This window comes from Morone saxatilis, unplaced genomic scaffold (assembly GCF_004916995.1).
Source record: "Morone saxatilis isolate NCDOM2014 unplaced genomic scaffold, NCSU_SB_2.0 Contig10, whole genome shotgun sequence".
Lineage (NCBI taxonomy): Eukaryota > Metazoa > Chordata > Actinopteri > Moronidae > Morone > Morone saxatilis.
This window is the reverse complement of record NW_023339652.1, coordinates 6341764-6360096: the sequence shown is the minus strand read 5'-3', so window position 1 is coordinate 6360096 and position 18333 is coordinate 6341764. Positions and strand designations below refer to the sequence as shown.

At 39.4% G+C, this 18333-nt stretch overlaps 1 protein-coding gene across 1 annotated transcript in view; it reads right to left on the bottom strand.

Annotated features, from left to right (window-relative positions):
- The window catches only part of anks1b (ankyrin repeat and sterile alpha motif domain containing 1B), a gene marked incomplete in the record, with an annotated part of 204431 nt that overhangs the window by 74154 nt on the left and 111944 nt on the right, over positions 1–18333 (bottom strand). Inside the window, 1 exon segment of the mRNA XM_035674093.1 lies at positions 6892–7028. Within this exon segment, the coding sequence (XP_035529986.1) occupies positions 6892–7028 (137 nt within the window).

The window sequence follows — 18333 nt, the reverse complement described above, 5'->3', positions numbered from 1 at the left end:
AATGGTTATCTAACGTCAATACGGCTGTATCCATTTTTAATCTGTGGTTGTTGTTTTTTTTTCCATTATTGATTAATCATTAGTGGATAAAATGTCAGAAAATAGGGGAAATGTCTATCACAAGTTCATAATGTTTGCTTAAAACATTTTAAAATGATATACTTTATCATTTAACATGTGAATTTAAAATGATACAAAACAGAAAAAGTAAAGCTGAATGTGTTTTTGCTTTATAAATAACAAAACGATAAACATATTATGGAAATTGTTGTGCCAATCAACTAAGGTATTAATTGACTAGCTGTTTCAGCAGTATTTTAACACGTTAGCAAACATCCCACTGGACATACTGTAAGTTTAAGATTATTTTATTTTAGCTCTGGTTTGGCTCCACCGACTCCTGAGAAAAACCTAGAAAATGGGCATGTTGGGCTTGTAGATGTTTAACTTTCTTAACCAGACACTTGTTTACTTGCATTTTATGGCTAGCAGGTAGCCTACAAGAACTAGGTGTTATAGTGGACTTGTTGTAACATCAGTTCTGTTACATGATTCGATTAATAGCAAGAATATTTGATATATTTTCATGGAGCTTTAAAAAAAGGACCAATCTGAATGTGTTTCCTGTAGAGAAGAGGATGCTAGTTTTCTCCTTTCACGTTAAAAGATCATAAAAATGCTGGAGAGATTCGTAAGACCCTCTAAGTACTCTAGCTCCATTTTAACTGAAGACAGCACCCCTTTTACTGTTTTGAACCTTTAACAGATTTCCAATGAGATATGGCCCAGCAGTGCACTTTAAAAGCAAACTGCTTCACTGGTAGAGCCTGGCAGTCTTTTTTGTGATTGTCTTGTTTGTTTACTATAATTATGTTGTCATCTCAAAATTACACTGATGTTAAAATTACACATATCACCTTTAAGTTCACAAGACATTGGTTGGTCAAAACAAACCATCTCTACATCAAGAAACACATTAAAATCGATACACTTTTTTCAGTGAGGCGAGAGTGATTGAGGATAACGCTCTTTAAGTGCCTTGCTCAAGAGTACCTTGACCACACTAATAAAGGGAGGTTGGAGTATACGTCATTCGGTTTCCTCAAGCAGATCTTCCAGAGGAATTTTAAACAAACAAACTTGTTGCTAGCCTGCATCTTAAAGCTCTTGTACACTCTCCTATATGACAGCTGTGGCTTATTCTATACATTTATCATCGAGTGTGTGTCTCTGCATCCTCTCAACCGCTGTATGGGGAAAATATCTACCATCTCCACACCTCCGTAAAGCATCAGAAACCAGTTAACCAGCCTTATCTGCACTCCACTCTGAGTATGTGTCTGACTGTGTGTATGGGGTCAGGAAAGCTATCTGCTCTATCAGTCTGTCACTGTGTGCATTCTGGTATTAGTTCATACATATGTAGCACAGTGTGTTCATGTGTGACAGTCTGATCTGAATGTGTGCAATGCATACTGTGCTGTACATCTAGTTTCGTGTGTGAGTGTGTGTGGCCCCACTATGACACGCAGTCACACTTGGAAAGAGACAAACAAAGAAGCTGTTCTTTGGTAATGGGCCACACTCACTGTACTACATGTCTTTGTTCTTAAACTTAAAGGAAAGGTCTAGTGATACTCTGTATGCCCCCTAATAGTTCTAACAAATATATATATATATTACTTATGTTTGAGATTTACTCCTGTTTGAGTTTGCTTAATACTACAGTGCGGAGCTACCACAACCCTGCAACAAATCCTACCTTCAAGAAGGTTATAATGTTCAATTTTGGTTTTTTTGAGCTGCTGTTATATTGCGTTATTCAGAAAGGTGTTTCTAATATTTTGTTCATCGCATTAATATCAATTGGGGCACACTAACACCTCCTAGAAACACCTCTCCATAAAACACAACACTTACTACAGTCTCCAAATAAACATTAAGTTGAAACAACACTTGAAACAACAAACTCCACAGTTTGGAGAAACACTGAACATTATAACCTTCATTAAATTTTTCCTGACTGTTATATACGCTGCACTAGTTTTAGCTCAGTGTACTTAATAAACTGGCAACTGGGAGAATTTGTGACCTATTTTTAAAGTATAGATAATATAGTGGGAACAAATGGGGCCTGAGTGCAAACAGACAGGCAGGAGAAGATGGAAAGTCTTGAGAGAAGGACTGAATGGGACAGCACTATTGATTATATATCTTAAGCCTTAATCTTCACTATTACAGCTCATTCAATCATTCTGACCTAAACCCTAAAACCATTAATTTTACAAAGGCTGTGCTCAGATGGAAAAACTGACACAAGGAGCTGCATGGGTGTGGTCCTATCGGCAGTATCAAGGAGAAGATAAGATACAAACCGGGAAATAAATTGTTAATAACATACCTATGATTTTAAAGGTTTTGGAAACCTATTTCTTCTCCATCTTGACAATTGCAAGATAAACTGTAGAATTAGCACAATGTTACTTAGTACCTGCATGCTAAAAATCATAGAAGTCTCAAGAAGTCATTTTACCTCACAGGTCGACTGCTGCCTCAATAGGTTAATGTGTTAGTGTTATAGGGTAACTTTGGTGTTTGCGATTCCTGTGTTCTGCATGGTAAAGCAGTGAAAATATATTAAAAACACCATCCCTGATTTTGTTAGGTGGGCTTTTTTTTTGGTGGATATAACTGGGATTGAGCCAACCACCATCTACTGCAGGTAATACACCGACTATGGATAAGTACCTCACACAACCCCGCTTCAAAAAACTCAAACTATCCCTTCAAGGTGTAAAATGCAAATTAGTCCTCACAAAAGTGAAAAAGAGTTAGTGCACAGATGTACTATGTGTGTGCGCAATGTTGTATTGTGACCATGTGATTGTCTGAGCTACCACCTTCAGCCTTTGTGCGTGCAAACACGAGTTCGATCATGTGTTGACTTGAATCTCTCAAAGGCAAGTAATGGTTATTAAAACTTAGGATACACACGCAAAAGCAGCAAAGTAGGACACTGAGCCAGTGGGCATGAAACCGATAACCCCAATGACGCAGTGTCTGTCCTTCTTGTTCTCCCCTCTTTCTGCTTCTTTTCATCCAGTTGAATATCCCCTCATTCTTTCTGTTCACATCCCATCTGCCCATGAGTGTGATCAAGAGCTTGTGGAGATCCAACATGTCCAGCTGACATTTTGGACAAGAAGCAGGGGATTATGAAATAATAATAAAAAAAATTAAAAAAACGACTCAATCGTTAAGCTTGTGGATTTCAGTCAACATAGCCTGTGTGATCTCTTCACGCTTTTACTAAGTGATCACGTTTGTTTTTTTCCGACTGGCTTGGGTCAATGTTGCAGCAGCATTAGCAGCACATAATTTATTTTAAACCGGGATTTAAAGAGATGAATTACTCAGAGCACATTTTTATTTGCAGCCACAAGCCTCGGGGAGTCTTGACAGAGGGGGAGGAAGGTCTACACACTGTAAAAAACACGCAAAGTAGGAAGTTATTGAGTCTCACACTAGTTTTAAAGTGTTATTTTGCTTATATTTAAAGAGAATCACAACATTGGGGTACATAAGTCCACTTGTTAAGGTCTAGTTTCTAGAAGATAAATTACTTTTTAAAGAAATTTAAGATGTTATTTAAGGTTAAATCAGGATATTTTTGCCAAAACACACACATCTACCAGTTTCTAGATCTAGTGTTAGTGCTACTAAGAATTAGAGATCAATATGGGAATTGGGATTTATGTCACAATAACTATTAACATTATCAAACCGATGGTCAAGTTTTCAAAATCCCAATCACAAAAATCCTGTTCTAATTAAAGAGAAACCAACCCAGTTAATTGGACTGACTAGAGGCACGTTACACTATTATGTTACTACTCACCTTTGTGATATGCAATAGTAAAGAATAAAGCAATAACATTGAATAGAAATAATATAAAAGTATAAAAAGAGAGTAAATCAATCAACAATTTATGAAGTGTATGTAATACAGAAGTTCTCAGGAAGTTTTAATATCAAAGTCCCTAAAGAGATTCCCATCACACATTTAATTTTGTCCAAAGCAACTTATCTGAGAAAATATTACTGCTGGAAATGATTTAATATAGAATCACATAACTGTTTGTGAGATGGCAGTAAACCATCTGATCAAATCATCTTTACACTGTATCACTGTGTTTACAAACAGTGAAATCTAATCCCTACTTTTTTTTGGAACCCCCCCCCCCCCCGTGTAAGCCTGAAAGCACCACATTCATTTCCTAATACTGACTATGACACTATACCAGACTCCTCTATACATTCAACAGTAATCTTTGTGTTTGTGTGCATGTTAGCCTGAGTTGTTCAGCGTACAGTGTGTACTGATGAAATAGCCAGCGGGAGCACTAATATGAAATGAAATGAAATGAAATGAAATGAATTCTAGAGAATTAATTAGGCGCTATAAAATTGAACTCTGATGCTCCTTGATTATGTGTGCTTCAAGCCGAGCAGAGACCCGCTGGGCACCGCATGTGATCCCTCTACACAAATTAGTTAACATACCAAAGATAGGAGCGTGATGAGGGGGGGAAGATGGGAGTGGGGGTGAGGTAAAGAAACAGGGGAGGAAGAGATGAGTAAAGGACATTCAGAGAGTCAGAGGCAGGTGAAATTGTGGGGAGCCATTAAGTCTCATGAGCCCTAAAACTCTTATTTCCTTCCAGTGCTACCTTGAACAGTTCTTTATTAATAATCTCACCCCACTGCCAGACAATTTACTAATGCTTCAGTAAACTAATATTTTATGATTCATCACCAGACTAAACAAGCAGTTCAGACGGATATTTTTTGCAGTGTTATGTCACACGTCATCCACACACTGAGAAAATAACTGCCTTTAATTATCAAGGTGCAAAACGTTGCGCTGAGCTTGTGTCTGATACTATCCTCCCAGTGACAGAAGTGTGAGGACTAAATTACTCTCAAGTCACTAATGAGGCTGATGCTGATTTGTTGTTGCATTTAAATCGCTGAATGTTGATTTGAAGTTATTCATCATGATCAGTGAGAAATCATTTCATCTAATCATCTATTCTGTGAAAGAACTAACAAAGACAGTGAAGTTTTATGAGCATTTAGGAGTGTACAACATGCCTTAGAATGAAGGTAATGTTGTCCACTTCTGATATAATGATACTGATACATATTTATTGCATATTTCTTTAACGCCAGACTGGTTGCCCAGGAGGGCCCTTCCCTGAAATAATCCTAGTGCAGCATTTTTATTAGATTCCACACAAGTATGCATGAGTCACTTCTGTATCATTTCAGCAGGAGATGATGAACCCACTTTAGCTTCAGGCTGCCTGGACACTGAATTTGAACAGTCTACCGGATTTGGCTTCTCAATCTGGATCACCCTAGATACTACAGTATATCCTCCGTTATCAATGTCAGACCTTCACTTGAATGATTAAACAATCATGGTTTAGACGATGGCCAACTAACTACGATGTGAGTTAAAAATGCACCTGCGAAGGTCGCTGTTGCGCTTGGAGGAACAAATTGATTCAGGTAGGAACCAAGATTCTTCCAATAAATGTAATTCTCGTGTGCTAATAATATATTAATAAAATGCTACACCTGTTTCCAGGCTCTATCTGCAGTGCAGTAATACAGGAGGGGTTTTATTTATGTTTTAGTCCACTGCAATACAAAACAAAAACTGGTAGCTAGGAACTAAACTAACCAGTCTTTATTAAAGTGACACACAAGCAGTTTATATATTTGAAAAAGTTAAGGTAACTGCAGTAATTTGTCAAGAAACTAAGCCCCCACACACTGCAGTGACTCATCACGTCAGGGCTCAGCATGGTCCTTGCACTGCTTGCACGCAATGTCCGCAGCAATTAATGTGAACGTACTGGTGCTCTGTTGTCAAAAGTTGCAGTCTAAGACACTTCAGTAGGCGCGGGGTACAAATTTACAGCCAGCACACAGGCGAAAATTCATCGAAAGTGGGGAAAAAGCTGCGTGTAATGTCTCTTTTGTTAGAACTTTCACAATGGCTGTCACCATTGTACAGCACATGCGTTTACTTGTTTACTTGCTTCCTCGTTTTTCAAAAACACATTGGCGATATAGTTGCGGGTGTGTTTTTAAAGGAGGAAGACAGAAGAGGTGATGGGCTTTGAGGTAACATAGTACAACAGTCTAATCAGTTCAACTAAATCTTTATTATCCTTCAAGGGGAAATTTGATTTATGTCTTTAGTAGGCGCCCAGCCGGGGTGGCTGCAGACTACAGTGTCTCAAAGCCCCAGTTGCAGAGATTTACGGGTGCAGTTGCAAGAGGCTATGCACAATTGTGTACAAATGCAGCCTACAGATTCAAGAAACAAATTTTGTTTCAAAATCATGACCCTTTCACAGTAACCCAGCAAACGCAGTCAAACACTCAGACCCAGCATAGGGGCTCATCTGGGTTTCTGTAAGCAGGATATGATGTTTAGATGGACAGACACAATAGGATACTTCAAATCTGCTGTGAGAGTGACTGACAGAGGCAGAGAGAAGAGTGCAAATGAAATGAAACAGACAGAAACAATCAGAGGGAGACAGAGATGTTTACCATTATGTGTGTGTGTGTGTGTGTTGTGTGTGGTGTGTGTGTTGTGTGTGTGGTGTGGTGTGTGCCGCGTGTGCAGGTGTTTTAAGCTATACTGGTAGGTGGTGATAGTTCAATAATGCATCAGGCTGCGCTCTGAAACACATTGAAAAAAAGACAAAAAAGAAGCACACAACCCCCTTTTTTTGGCGCCCCAATCTTCCATTAGCTGTGGTGTGTGTGGTGTGTGGTCGTGTGTGATGTAGTGGTGTGTGGTGTGCTCACCTGTGGGCGGATGACTCTCTCAATGTTCTTCAGGGCCGTGTCGGGGGATGGGGGAGAGCAGTCTGGAGTTGGGCCCGTTGAGCAGTTGCCATGGTTACTGTACTCCCCCTCACTCACCGCTACATGGGACAGGTGACCTAGGAGAGAGAGAGAGAGAGAGAGTAAGAGACAGGTAAAGAGAGTAGAGTATTGAGCTTTATATTGTACACTAGACATCAGAGTTGTCAGGGATTCGTGCTATCGCCGGGATCAGACTGCTGTGCAGTATTTCTTCCAACATGGTCACTATGTCCAATTTGGTGGTCGCAGTCCTGCGGTGACTTTGGCCCAAGAGATATGTCAGATTACATGTTGGACCTTGACCTGTTTTTCATGACGTGCAAAGGTGACTTGACAGGAAGCATCAGAGAGAGAGAGAAGAACTTTTGGGATCAGGAATGTCAACAACCATTGGCATCATGAAGCACATCGTAGACGCTGTCAAACTCTGTAAGTAGATTCTCTTCCACTATGACACACTACATGGGATTCAACAACAAACAACCTTGGTGTACTGGATCAGGCTCTTTTCAGGTTATGGAATTATTGTGTAAAAATGCTAAACTTTTCAATCTCATTTCTATAAATCTGCCTTATTCTGCCTCTCCAGATATTCTTTAGAAGTTCCTAAAACAAGTAAAACTGTAGAAAACAAGTGTTAGTATCTCATCCTGGTGACAAACGCATTCAAGAATAGTTTTATGTTCTATAGCCATTAAATCAATTTACACTTAATTACCTCTCTATAAGAGGTTTGTATTGTCAGTGGCAACTATTCCCACACTCAATTTAAATTAAATTTGATTTACAGAAAACAACACATGTACATACTTAACGATCAGTCATTCGCATTTTAGAATTGGAAAAATATGTGTTTTGTACAAGTATAATCATCTATAAACGTGTAATTTCAAAGACAATACAGTGGCTTGAATGAATGAAATTATTAAAATTAATATTATCAAGTTCTTAGCGTTAACACCAGCAGCAGTTGTCGCCAAATCAACCAGAACAAAAACCTTAAGTATGATAACTTGAGGATACAATTTATGATGCCTGTTTAAATTTCTCTCATTAGCTTCTTCCATTAAATCTATTCCGGGTCATACGGAGAACAAAATGACAAACATTTTTCAATTTTATCATTGCTATCGCTATTAAATCACACCAAATTGCTTATCTACACTCCTCACCCTAACATAAATCAAAACACTGCTAATCTGTACAGCATGTTTCTGTATATCAATAACTACGCTGATTAATCTTGCACAGCTTCATTCCAGGATTCTCCAAAACAACTGAAGCGGCTGGAAAATTGTTTTTTAGTTCCAAAAAAAGACTCTAAATTCCCCTAAAGGGCTTGCGCAGCATAATCCAAGTTGGGAAGCTTCTGTATTGTGCTTTGGGCTCCATCCTTATTATCCTTTTGAAACATTTCCCAGTTGCTTCAGATATGAAGGGAGAAGGTTTAGGATTACTATAGAGCTGCACCAGCCAACTAACTTTTATGTTGTGTTGGCATACAAATTACTCAATTTTGGGCGAAGTGAGAAATGAAAGAGAGGGTTCAGCTCAACACCTAATGTGTCGCACAGAGTATTTCCACCTAATAGTGCTCAGACAATCACAGAGATGTGTCAGTAACAGAGAGTGGTGAGGAGAGTGCATTTTGTAAATTGATAAGCGTCGGAAACAACCACAGCAGGAAAATACGACTGCTGCCCGCTGCAGTTTCATCTATCTATTAGTCTATCTCAGCTTTTTACACACTGACACGCAACATGAGAGTGTGCGTGTGCTCGCGTGTGGCTAAGTGAAGAACCGATTGTCAGAGCTAATTTCCCCAGCGTATGATCGTTTGACAGAGGGGAAGGGGGGAAAAAGAGCACAAGGAGAAGAAAAGATGAAGGGAAGAAAGGAAGAAAGGAGAGGGAACTGCTGAAGTAGCCTGAATTAAATGTCAGGGGGAGAAAGCATCTGTCTTAATCAACTGAAGGAGACATAACACACAGACTGACACACCTTTCCTAAAATACTGTTGTCAGAGCGCACACACCCACCGGTGTCTTTCTGTCAGCTGCCACCTGCCTACATGGATCATATTAAACAGCAGAATATCTTCCAATTATGGTGTGAGACCCAGCCAGGAATTTTAACACACATACACACTCACACACACACACACACACACACACACACATACAGTGACATCACTATCAGTACCAGCAGAGTCATATATTTGCTGTAGAGGGACCGTTCCTTTAAAGATACAGCATATGAATGATCCATTATCAAAAACTGGGAATAAAAACAGTATTCCTTGGTGTTTCAACTTGGGTGTGATTTTTCACAACTCCCACAAATCTTCTTCACATATTTAAAAAGAACAAAGTCAGAGAGGGAATAAAAAAGTGGGGCTGCCGATGATGTTTTGGATAATGACAGCTTCCTGTTATTTAATTAGATGGGTAAACCTTTACATTTAATTTGGCGGGATGGATGGATTAACTCTACAAGTGGAGTCTCTGAGTGATTGAGCGACGACAACAAACAACAAAATGAGTGACAAAGGTGTTTTATTTAACATAAACATGTGGGAATTGTTTTGAAGTAACAGTACAGGCTTTTTTTAATATATATTTCACAACACTGGACAGAATCAATACCTGTTTGGTCTCGTTAAATGTTGCTTTATTCATCCAATTGTGTTCATGTTGTAAATAAACTCCCTGATTTCTGATTCCCAATTTAATAATAGCATCATTTTGGACTACTGTAGAGCACCATTAGAAAACGAGATAGTAGCAGGGCAATAGCCAGGATTTATAAATAGAAATACCTGCATCATGAGGCTGACATGCATAAACACTGGGTCTAAAAATAATACAATTAACCAAAACTGTGTACGTTTTTAAACTGTAAAATGTGAACTGAACGCCAGGTTAGTAAAATCTCTAAATTCCCCGAAGAAATATTGAGGATTCCAGCTTTGGTTAAAGAGTTCAAGCAACTGTCCACTTAGCTGATACAACACTGTCCCAAACTCTTAATGACTTTCTTGATCATCTGCTCGTTTGTTCTTGGTGGATCATTACGTCCGAATCACTAAAAGAGATGAGTGGAAAATTAAAGAACTGCTCTTACGCTTGCTAATTCCGATTTCATCTTCGCTCGTGTCAATGACTTCACAGCCTCGTTTCTTTCCAAGAAACCAAGATTCAAATTATTTTCCTCTCTGGTCAGCAGCATTTGAACAACTGGCTTTGTAATGTGTGTTCTGAGTTAATGTTTGATCTTAGCTGTTCTGATCTCATTAGCTTTTGTTTGCAATAAAGATCTGATAATGACACTTGTTGTTTAACCTCCAACTTTGACACTTGATTAGTTATTTTGACGCATATGAAAATATGTTAAAAGATCCATCAAGTAGTATTTGAACTGCAGCAGTTTTTTGATAAATGTCTTAGCAACAGAATGCAATGGGCTTCACTGGAGAATAACCTTGAGGAAACACTGGCAGTGACAATATACTAGCATGATAGAAGGAAAGCCAAGGTTTGCAGCGATGTATGACTCATGATGCACATATAAAGAGTCTAGAAACATCCTTTAAATACTAATACTGAGCTGCACAATACTTTGACACCAAATTAAATCCTCATATTTCTTTTAGCAGAGGATCCTTTCTCTGGAACAATAACTGTTTTAATCCTCAAAGCTCAATCATGAACGTGGTGTTGAACTGAAAGTGTCTGCTCCTGCTTCCAAATAGGCCATCATCTTCCATCATATATTTATTAGAAATTTCAACAGTCTGGCTGCAGATGCAGACACACACACAAACACACACACACACACACACACAAACACACACACACCCACATCAGTCCTTCAGGGAAAGTGACACAGCTTCCCAGCATGCTCTCACATCTATCAACACTGTGTCTCTTAATGTGTGTGTGTGATGCATGCAAACACAGACAGGAGCTTCTCTCTAGATTTACTTTGGGGTTGTGCAAGTACACAATGGCTGTAGGCGCGCGCGCACATACACACAAATAGACACACATCATAAAGAGCTGCCTGGAGCTGAATCAATGATTAAATGTGGGCGTAAATAGATAAAATAAAAACTGCAAAAATCAGAGGAAGGGAGAAGAAAGGAAGGATGCAACAGGGGGATATATATAGATAGAGGTTTTTGTCCTATTGAGTAAATAAGCCTGTCAACACTGAGGCTTTGATGATGGATGGGAGCTCTCTCTGTGTGTGTGTGTGTGTGTGTGTGTTTGACTGTGCTTCCTTCAGATTTGCTTTGAGCTCATTCCGGGGAAACGCTCTCAGTCCTCCTTGCCAAAGGGAATATATGTTTGTGTGTGAACATATAAAGGTGCTTACACAACACATTTATGAGAGTGTATATGTACTGTAGGGTATACCTCAACATTTTTTTTCAGTTTATCAGTTTACATCCATATGTTCAGGTCAATGCATGTGAGTGTGTGAGAAATAACATCTGGGAAAATGTGAAACTTTAAAATGCTTTAACATGCTTCACAGGATTCAGATATATATTACATGCCAAGCATACATGTGTGCTACAACGCATGACAGTGCCTGAATTTAAACAAGCGTACCTCTGTGTACATTCAAGGCCAGCTGCACAGCTTGTTAATGCAAGCATGCAGCAGGGTGTACAGGAGGAGTGTGTCTAAGTGAACGTTTGGTGTGAGCAAGCGTTCAAATCAGCTGTCCTCTTCCTACCCGCCAAACAAGATGAAAACTGTCAACTTCAGACCTGTTCTTCAGGCTGTCAGTTCTGCCTCTATGCCACTCTGACAAGTAGCATTTTATATGTATACTCCAGCTGTGTGTGTGTGTGTGTGTGTAGCTGCGCTCACATGTTCTCTTCTGTGTCAGAGTGGCAAATTGCAGCTTAGCTCTCAACACAAGTTTCTCAAGTTTGATCAAATACTGGTAAAAAAATAAATAACGGTTAGAACATTTTCAGCGAGGGGACAACAAAGTTATATCAAGTAAAAATTGCACTGTTATGTTGTAAGAGTATTTAAAAAAGGGACAATACACATTACTTAACAAGGACACAGTGCCAGATTTAACCGTACAGGTTTATTTTCATCTGCAGTACATGCCAACTTTTTTGACCAGGTTGAATGCAGCAGCAGTCATATAAAAGGATTTTGATTGTTCCATGTATTAAAGACAGGACATGGACAGTGGAGACTTTTTATGTTCTTTTCAGTTCAAGGGTATCAATGCTGTGTGCAAACAAGTCTACAGTCTTTTGACTTTTGTCTTTTTTTAAGGCTAAGTTTGATGATAATCTATATTTTTCTAATTGTCAACAAATCCAAAAGACTAAAACCAACAATTAACTGATCTTACTAACAAGTATCGCCTGTGTATCCAAAGTCGCCTGTGTATCAAAATCTTATTAATCTGTGCTGAACTCCATTGTAGACAAAAAGCTATTAAACGCATCAGTGAGCCACACTGTCACACTGGGTGACATGCTCCTTATTTTGAGTTAATCTCACATACACTGACGCCGTAAATATCCAACAGAAAATCCACAGCTGGAAATAGTCCCTGACAAATGCAGTACTTACTCCTGTTTTGGTCTTTTCATGAGATTTATAGACAAATAAATAAATACAGAATAGGGGCAGGCTTATCCTCAAAGAAAACGTTATTTCAAACTTCTCTTTAATCTTACATTAGAAATGTCTGACAGACAAGAACTGAAACAAACCAAAACAAAATGTGTTAAAAACTTGATGTACAAAAATGTGTGCGCATGTGCAAACTGCTTCCAAAAACGTATTTCTCCTGGCTTTCAAAGAGGAAGACACACTATTGCCTCTGTTTCAACAAGTCAATGGGCCTCGACCCTTTTAATGGCAAAGCCCTGGAGTTACTACTTACTGCCATTAGGCACTCTGAGCCTAAGTGGGATAAATGGGGCGAAACACAGCAACATCACAGCTTTATCCACCAGGGAGAACCGAGAGTGGAAGTTAATATGGGAGGGAGAGTATGACAGAGTGTAAGGGAGAGTGAGGCCTTTATTCATAAACCTTACAGGTAGCAGCACTGAGGTGTGCATACCTGGGGCTGGCTAATCTGAACTCATTCATAGATAAGCATGGCTCACAGTGATCGCTGTGGCAAATTCTAAACCAGGTGGCAGCTGGTAACAATTAACACAGTGATTAAGATTTGAACATCCTATATTAACTGCCCTCATTAGACTTAATATGAAGGACAAAAGTCTCCATCAGAGCTCTAGACATGCAATAAATGTATAAGGTGTTGAAATTCGAATTCCTTCACACCGCCAAAATGCCATCAGCCTAGGTTTAAAGAAAAATCACGATCCAGTAAATAGAGAGAAAATAAGAAAAAGACCCGTAATGGTTGCCACACTGCTGGCATAAATTGGAAATTCGAGATCTCTACCTGTGAGTTGACCTATTTTGTCATAAGAAAGTTCAGTGAGATATGCAACACAATGTGTAGGACTTTTGAAGCACTGTAGAGACACACACACACACATGCATGAACACACACATAGACACACACAGGTTTGTAGTTTCATGTTGTACACGTCAGCAGTGGCTTGTTTACCAGTTGAAGACAAGTGTGTGTTTATCTCAGGAGGCGTCGGTCGATAGTAGAAAAAGCACTTTTGCTTCAACCGCTTGGCAACGCTCTGCGCTTTCTGTCTGCTCCATACGTGACTGGAGGCTTCGAAGCTTCGCCTGCAGGTCCCTCCTCGCCACTCCACCCCCTGTCTTCATATCTCCAGGATCACATTTCTCCTGCAAAGCTTTTGTGTTTCTGCAATCTGGCTGTCAGCACACCAATTCCTGTGGTTCAGAACACTTGTGGTAGAACTGATTATAACAGCTGATCTACCGTTTTCCAGCACGTACTTCACGACTACATGCTTAGTTATTTGTTAAGGATTTTGCTTCCAATTTAAAAAAAAAATCTGGAATATGTTCAGGTTAAATCTGCAATTTCCAAATACTGAGTAATGGAGGGTAAACATCAAGCTGTCATTGAGAAGATCTCTGCAAAATGTCAGTTGAATATTCAAGTCTGCAACCATAAGAGGCTATCCCAGTACTAGAGACAGGCAATCACTCAGCTGTTTAAAAATAGTGAGCAGTAAATGAAGACTTCGGATTTTGCGTCACCACTGACCAACATAGAGAAACGGTAGTTTCTGCATCTACAAAATGTGAAGCAGTGAATGTGAAGAAAGTAGTGTACATGCCATGGGTACTACTTTGTTCTTTCATATAGTAGATCAACTTCACACTCAAATAAAATGGCAGAGGGTAAAATCTAAGGCACCACTGTGTATAATAACTAAGGAGTACATTCAGACACAACCACCGTCATGATTTACTGGGACACTTAATAGAAAAGAGCCATCATTAATGTTATTAGCAACGCTTGTGATATTTTCTACCTAGATGAGTCCAAATGTCTGCTTTGAAAAAAGACTGATGAGACAACAGTTCAAAAAGGAGTACAATGCTTGCTTGTCAAGCTAAACCTGAGCCTCTTCCTTGGTCCCTTAAAGGCTTGTCACAAGCTGCACCCATGTAGAATAAATGAATCTGCAGCCAAGTGTTGCAGCAGAAATGGATTCCCTCATTTGTAACAAATGAAATTCCATCAGAAAGAAATCCATCTAATACAAATATAATCCTGAGTTAATGTACAAAGTGTATGCCTTAGGAATCATTAAGTAGTGGGATTATGAACAAAAGTCTGTACTCAATGTACTTTACATGATAAAGAAGAAAATTCCATTTCTACACTGTCAGAAACGACAGTTGTCACGTCAGAGGACATATGGTGCGATGGGATATCGTGCATAACATTCCCATGTGATCTTTTCATGACTACAGCGGCGTCAAAAGTGGGACGGTGCTTTTAACAGGCTGTGGGAAATCTCAGGACTACAACTGCAGGAAGACAAAAGTAAAATAATGATAAAAGTAAAATAAAAAAGAGAATGGCAGAGAAGAGATGTCCAAGAAGCAGAGACATGAAAGAGCAGGAAGTTGTTTGGGGTGGCAGTTTCACTGACAACAGTTCCCTGGTGTTTCTGTAGCGGCTGGACTGAGTGACAGTCGCCAGATGGATTTTGATAAAGCCGCCCTGATTGTCTGAGGCTTCGAAGAGCGCTGTAGTGGCTCCTCAACTGTGGGACTGCAGCAGCCCACAGCTGCAGACAAACTAGCCAGCAGCACAGGACAGGTGGATATCAGGCAGGGCTTACACTGCAAAAAACATCCATCTTCACACATCCTTCAGTCCCACATTCTGTTTTTTTAAAAAGTTTTCTTATACCAAGAGACAACTCTTGCTATGGTCAGTTTAACATGCAGTTCACTTGTTTCAAGAAACCTCTCAAAAAAGCTTGATGGCCTCTTGTTTAAAGACTGCGTAGTACAGTGGTCTATGGCATAGTAAGAGCAGCATGGGCAAATTCTGCTCCTGATATCATAACTTTATTTGTAACATTTCCCTTTACTCCTCAGGTCCATTAGCCTGGACACGTATTTCACTTGAAACTCCTCTGTGTGCCAATCCTGAGTCTTTGTTATTTTGATTTGAATGTTTAGTTCTTCACCTATTTTTATCCTGTTATCTCTGAGTTGATCACCCTGCCTTTGCTCATCTCATGATTATCAGCTGACCCTCTGCTGGAATTTCTGCTGGCTGGGTTGTATAACATGCCACTTTAGATCTCATTTAGTTAAACTTTGTAACTATGTTTATCAGATTCTATTTATACATATGTAGATTCTTTAAAGTAGTTTTATGGCAAAACACAAAGAATATCTGTAGCTTATTTAACCAATGCACCAATCAGCCACAATGTGAAATGTGTATTAAGTACGCCTATCAATTTCTTTGTCATGAAAGCAACAGGACATGTGCTTTATTATTCAGCAGGACTGCATGAAAAATAAAGAAGTGTGGTAGTGAGAACAACAAAAGCTAAATGATTAAGCCATTAAAGTGATTAAAGTTCACATCTAATGCAGCAGCATGGACCAGCACAAGAAGATGATGCCACTAATACCAACAGTTTACCACCTAGAAGCTTATGCCAACGTGTTAAAAGAAGGCAAATCACACTTTTATTTCCTTCAGAAATAACAATTTCTTTGGATTTGTATGTAAGATATTGCACTTACATTTACAACTTTCACACACTCAATGCTACATTTATTTCTTGGCATTTTACATTAATAGTGTATTATTTTCATTACTGCTGCCTATCCTGTTACTATTACTTTGACTCAACTCTACTTGATATGTTCTTGGCACAGTGGGGTTGTCAGGTGCATGATGTGTAATGAACACAAATTTAAATATTCATATTTCTGTTATTTCTTGGTGTAGGATTATTTTTAACCGTCTATCTGTCCTCTAACTGCTGTACTGTATAGTGTGGCTGCAACATCCCGAGACTCATTTCAGTTTAATCTAAACCAAGCAGCAAGAAAATTATGACACTTGATATTAAAACAAGTTGAAAGATGAAAAATCCATCCTATTTGCATAATGTAACATTTGCCAAAAGTACGATTTTTAAGACTCAGGAACAGACTGACGTATCAAGAAAGATAATTTTTTGCAGTGTAATGCAGCAAGTCTGTCTCTCTGCTCTTCCCTTTTCCTCTTTCATCTCAGTCCCTCTTTCCCCATGTTCCTTCATCATCATATCCGTCCTCTCAGAAGCAGCTAGAGAGAGACTGACTCATACCCATGTCCAATTAGCCTAACATGTGACTGGACCCAAAAGCAGGAATCTAGGATTTTCCCTCCTGCTGCGTCACAGATTCACATTCATGTAGATGGCTTAGCCTGAGACAACCCACCAACTTCGTAGACTGAATGTATAATCTGCCCCCTCTCTCTTTCTCAGACTCTTTTCTCACCTTTCGTTAATGTCTGTCTTTTTGCAACAAGACAGCATCTGCAGCCTGTAAGGCATTTCTAGTCATTTTCTGCAATGAAATGGAAATATATGGAGTTCTCCCTCACCTATCCTGTCGTCTCTGACTTTAGTTTTTTTTTGTTTTTCTGCCTCTTCTGCTCTCCCACATTATGTGCAGATGTCTCTCTCACTCTCATCTCCATCCTCTCTCTATGTCTCTCTCTTATTTGGCCAGGTAACAGCATTTAGAGAGCTGAGAACAAACAGAACACCCACACTGCTCACTTACGTCAGTGGAGCAATTTTCTGCCAAAAGACACTTTGACATAAAGCAGCTAACCTCCCAGATCATACACACACATAAACAAAACACACACACACAAACTCTACACTGTATATTGACAGTTCAACTCTCCTCTAGCCTGCAGCCAATCACAGACGATATGTAACAGCCAAACGTGGGACGACACACACGTGTGAACACACACAAGACAAGCCTCTACAGTAGCCTTTCTCCGCTCCTGTCAGAGGGAGGGAGGGTGGGGGGGTTGATTGGGAAGGGAAGGAAGGGGGGTGTCACTAGCAAGACAGTTCCCATGGCAACATACAGGTGACTCACCAGCCGGTGATGCAGTTGCCGTGACAACCTGCAGTGTGTAGCATCGCTATGGGAGCTGAGTGAAAGGGAAGAGCACATTGTGGGTGTTTGTTGTCGTGGGTGTTGAAGTATAACGCTGCAGACCGAACAACTGATGAGACACAGAAAACAGAATCGACTGAAAGGTCCGAGGCTGGAGGATTAACTCACACTGAATCCTAACAAAACAAACAAAAAAACAGGTGAACTGAAGTTACTTCAGCTGTAGACCCTCTTTAATATTTGCCCTGGTTCTCTGTAACTAAACTCATTGTTCTGAATGCATTTAAGCCATTACTGAACCACAGAAGGTGTTGTGTTTTCAGGGCTGGGTATTGCTCAGAAATGTCAACCTTGACTTCCATGCCGGTTTCTGAATGATACCAATTTTTTATAAAATTCTTTTTAACATTATACATTACAGTATAATTACTCACTTCAAAGGAGGAAGCTGATGAAAGACCTGGGAGCAGCTCGGTGTACTTTACTCAAACTGGATAACTGGACTAAAATAATGAAATAAAACTGAATATCTGTACAGTGTTGGACAATAAAAAGAATAAATAACTGTCAAAGGAACATTACTAACAAACAGGGTGGCAGCAATATGTCTAGTCTGACACAAAGAAGAAGAAGGGAATTACTGTGTGGGGTACGTTTTTGGTACTAGGAAATCTATTACTGTCTTTGTACAATATTGGACATTCATGAGGTGGACAATTTGATGTAAATAGTTTGCCAACATGTTCGCCATATTGACTTTGTTATCGCCATG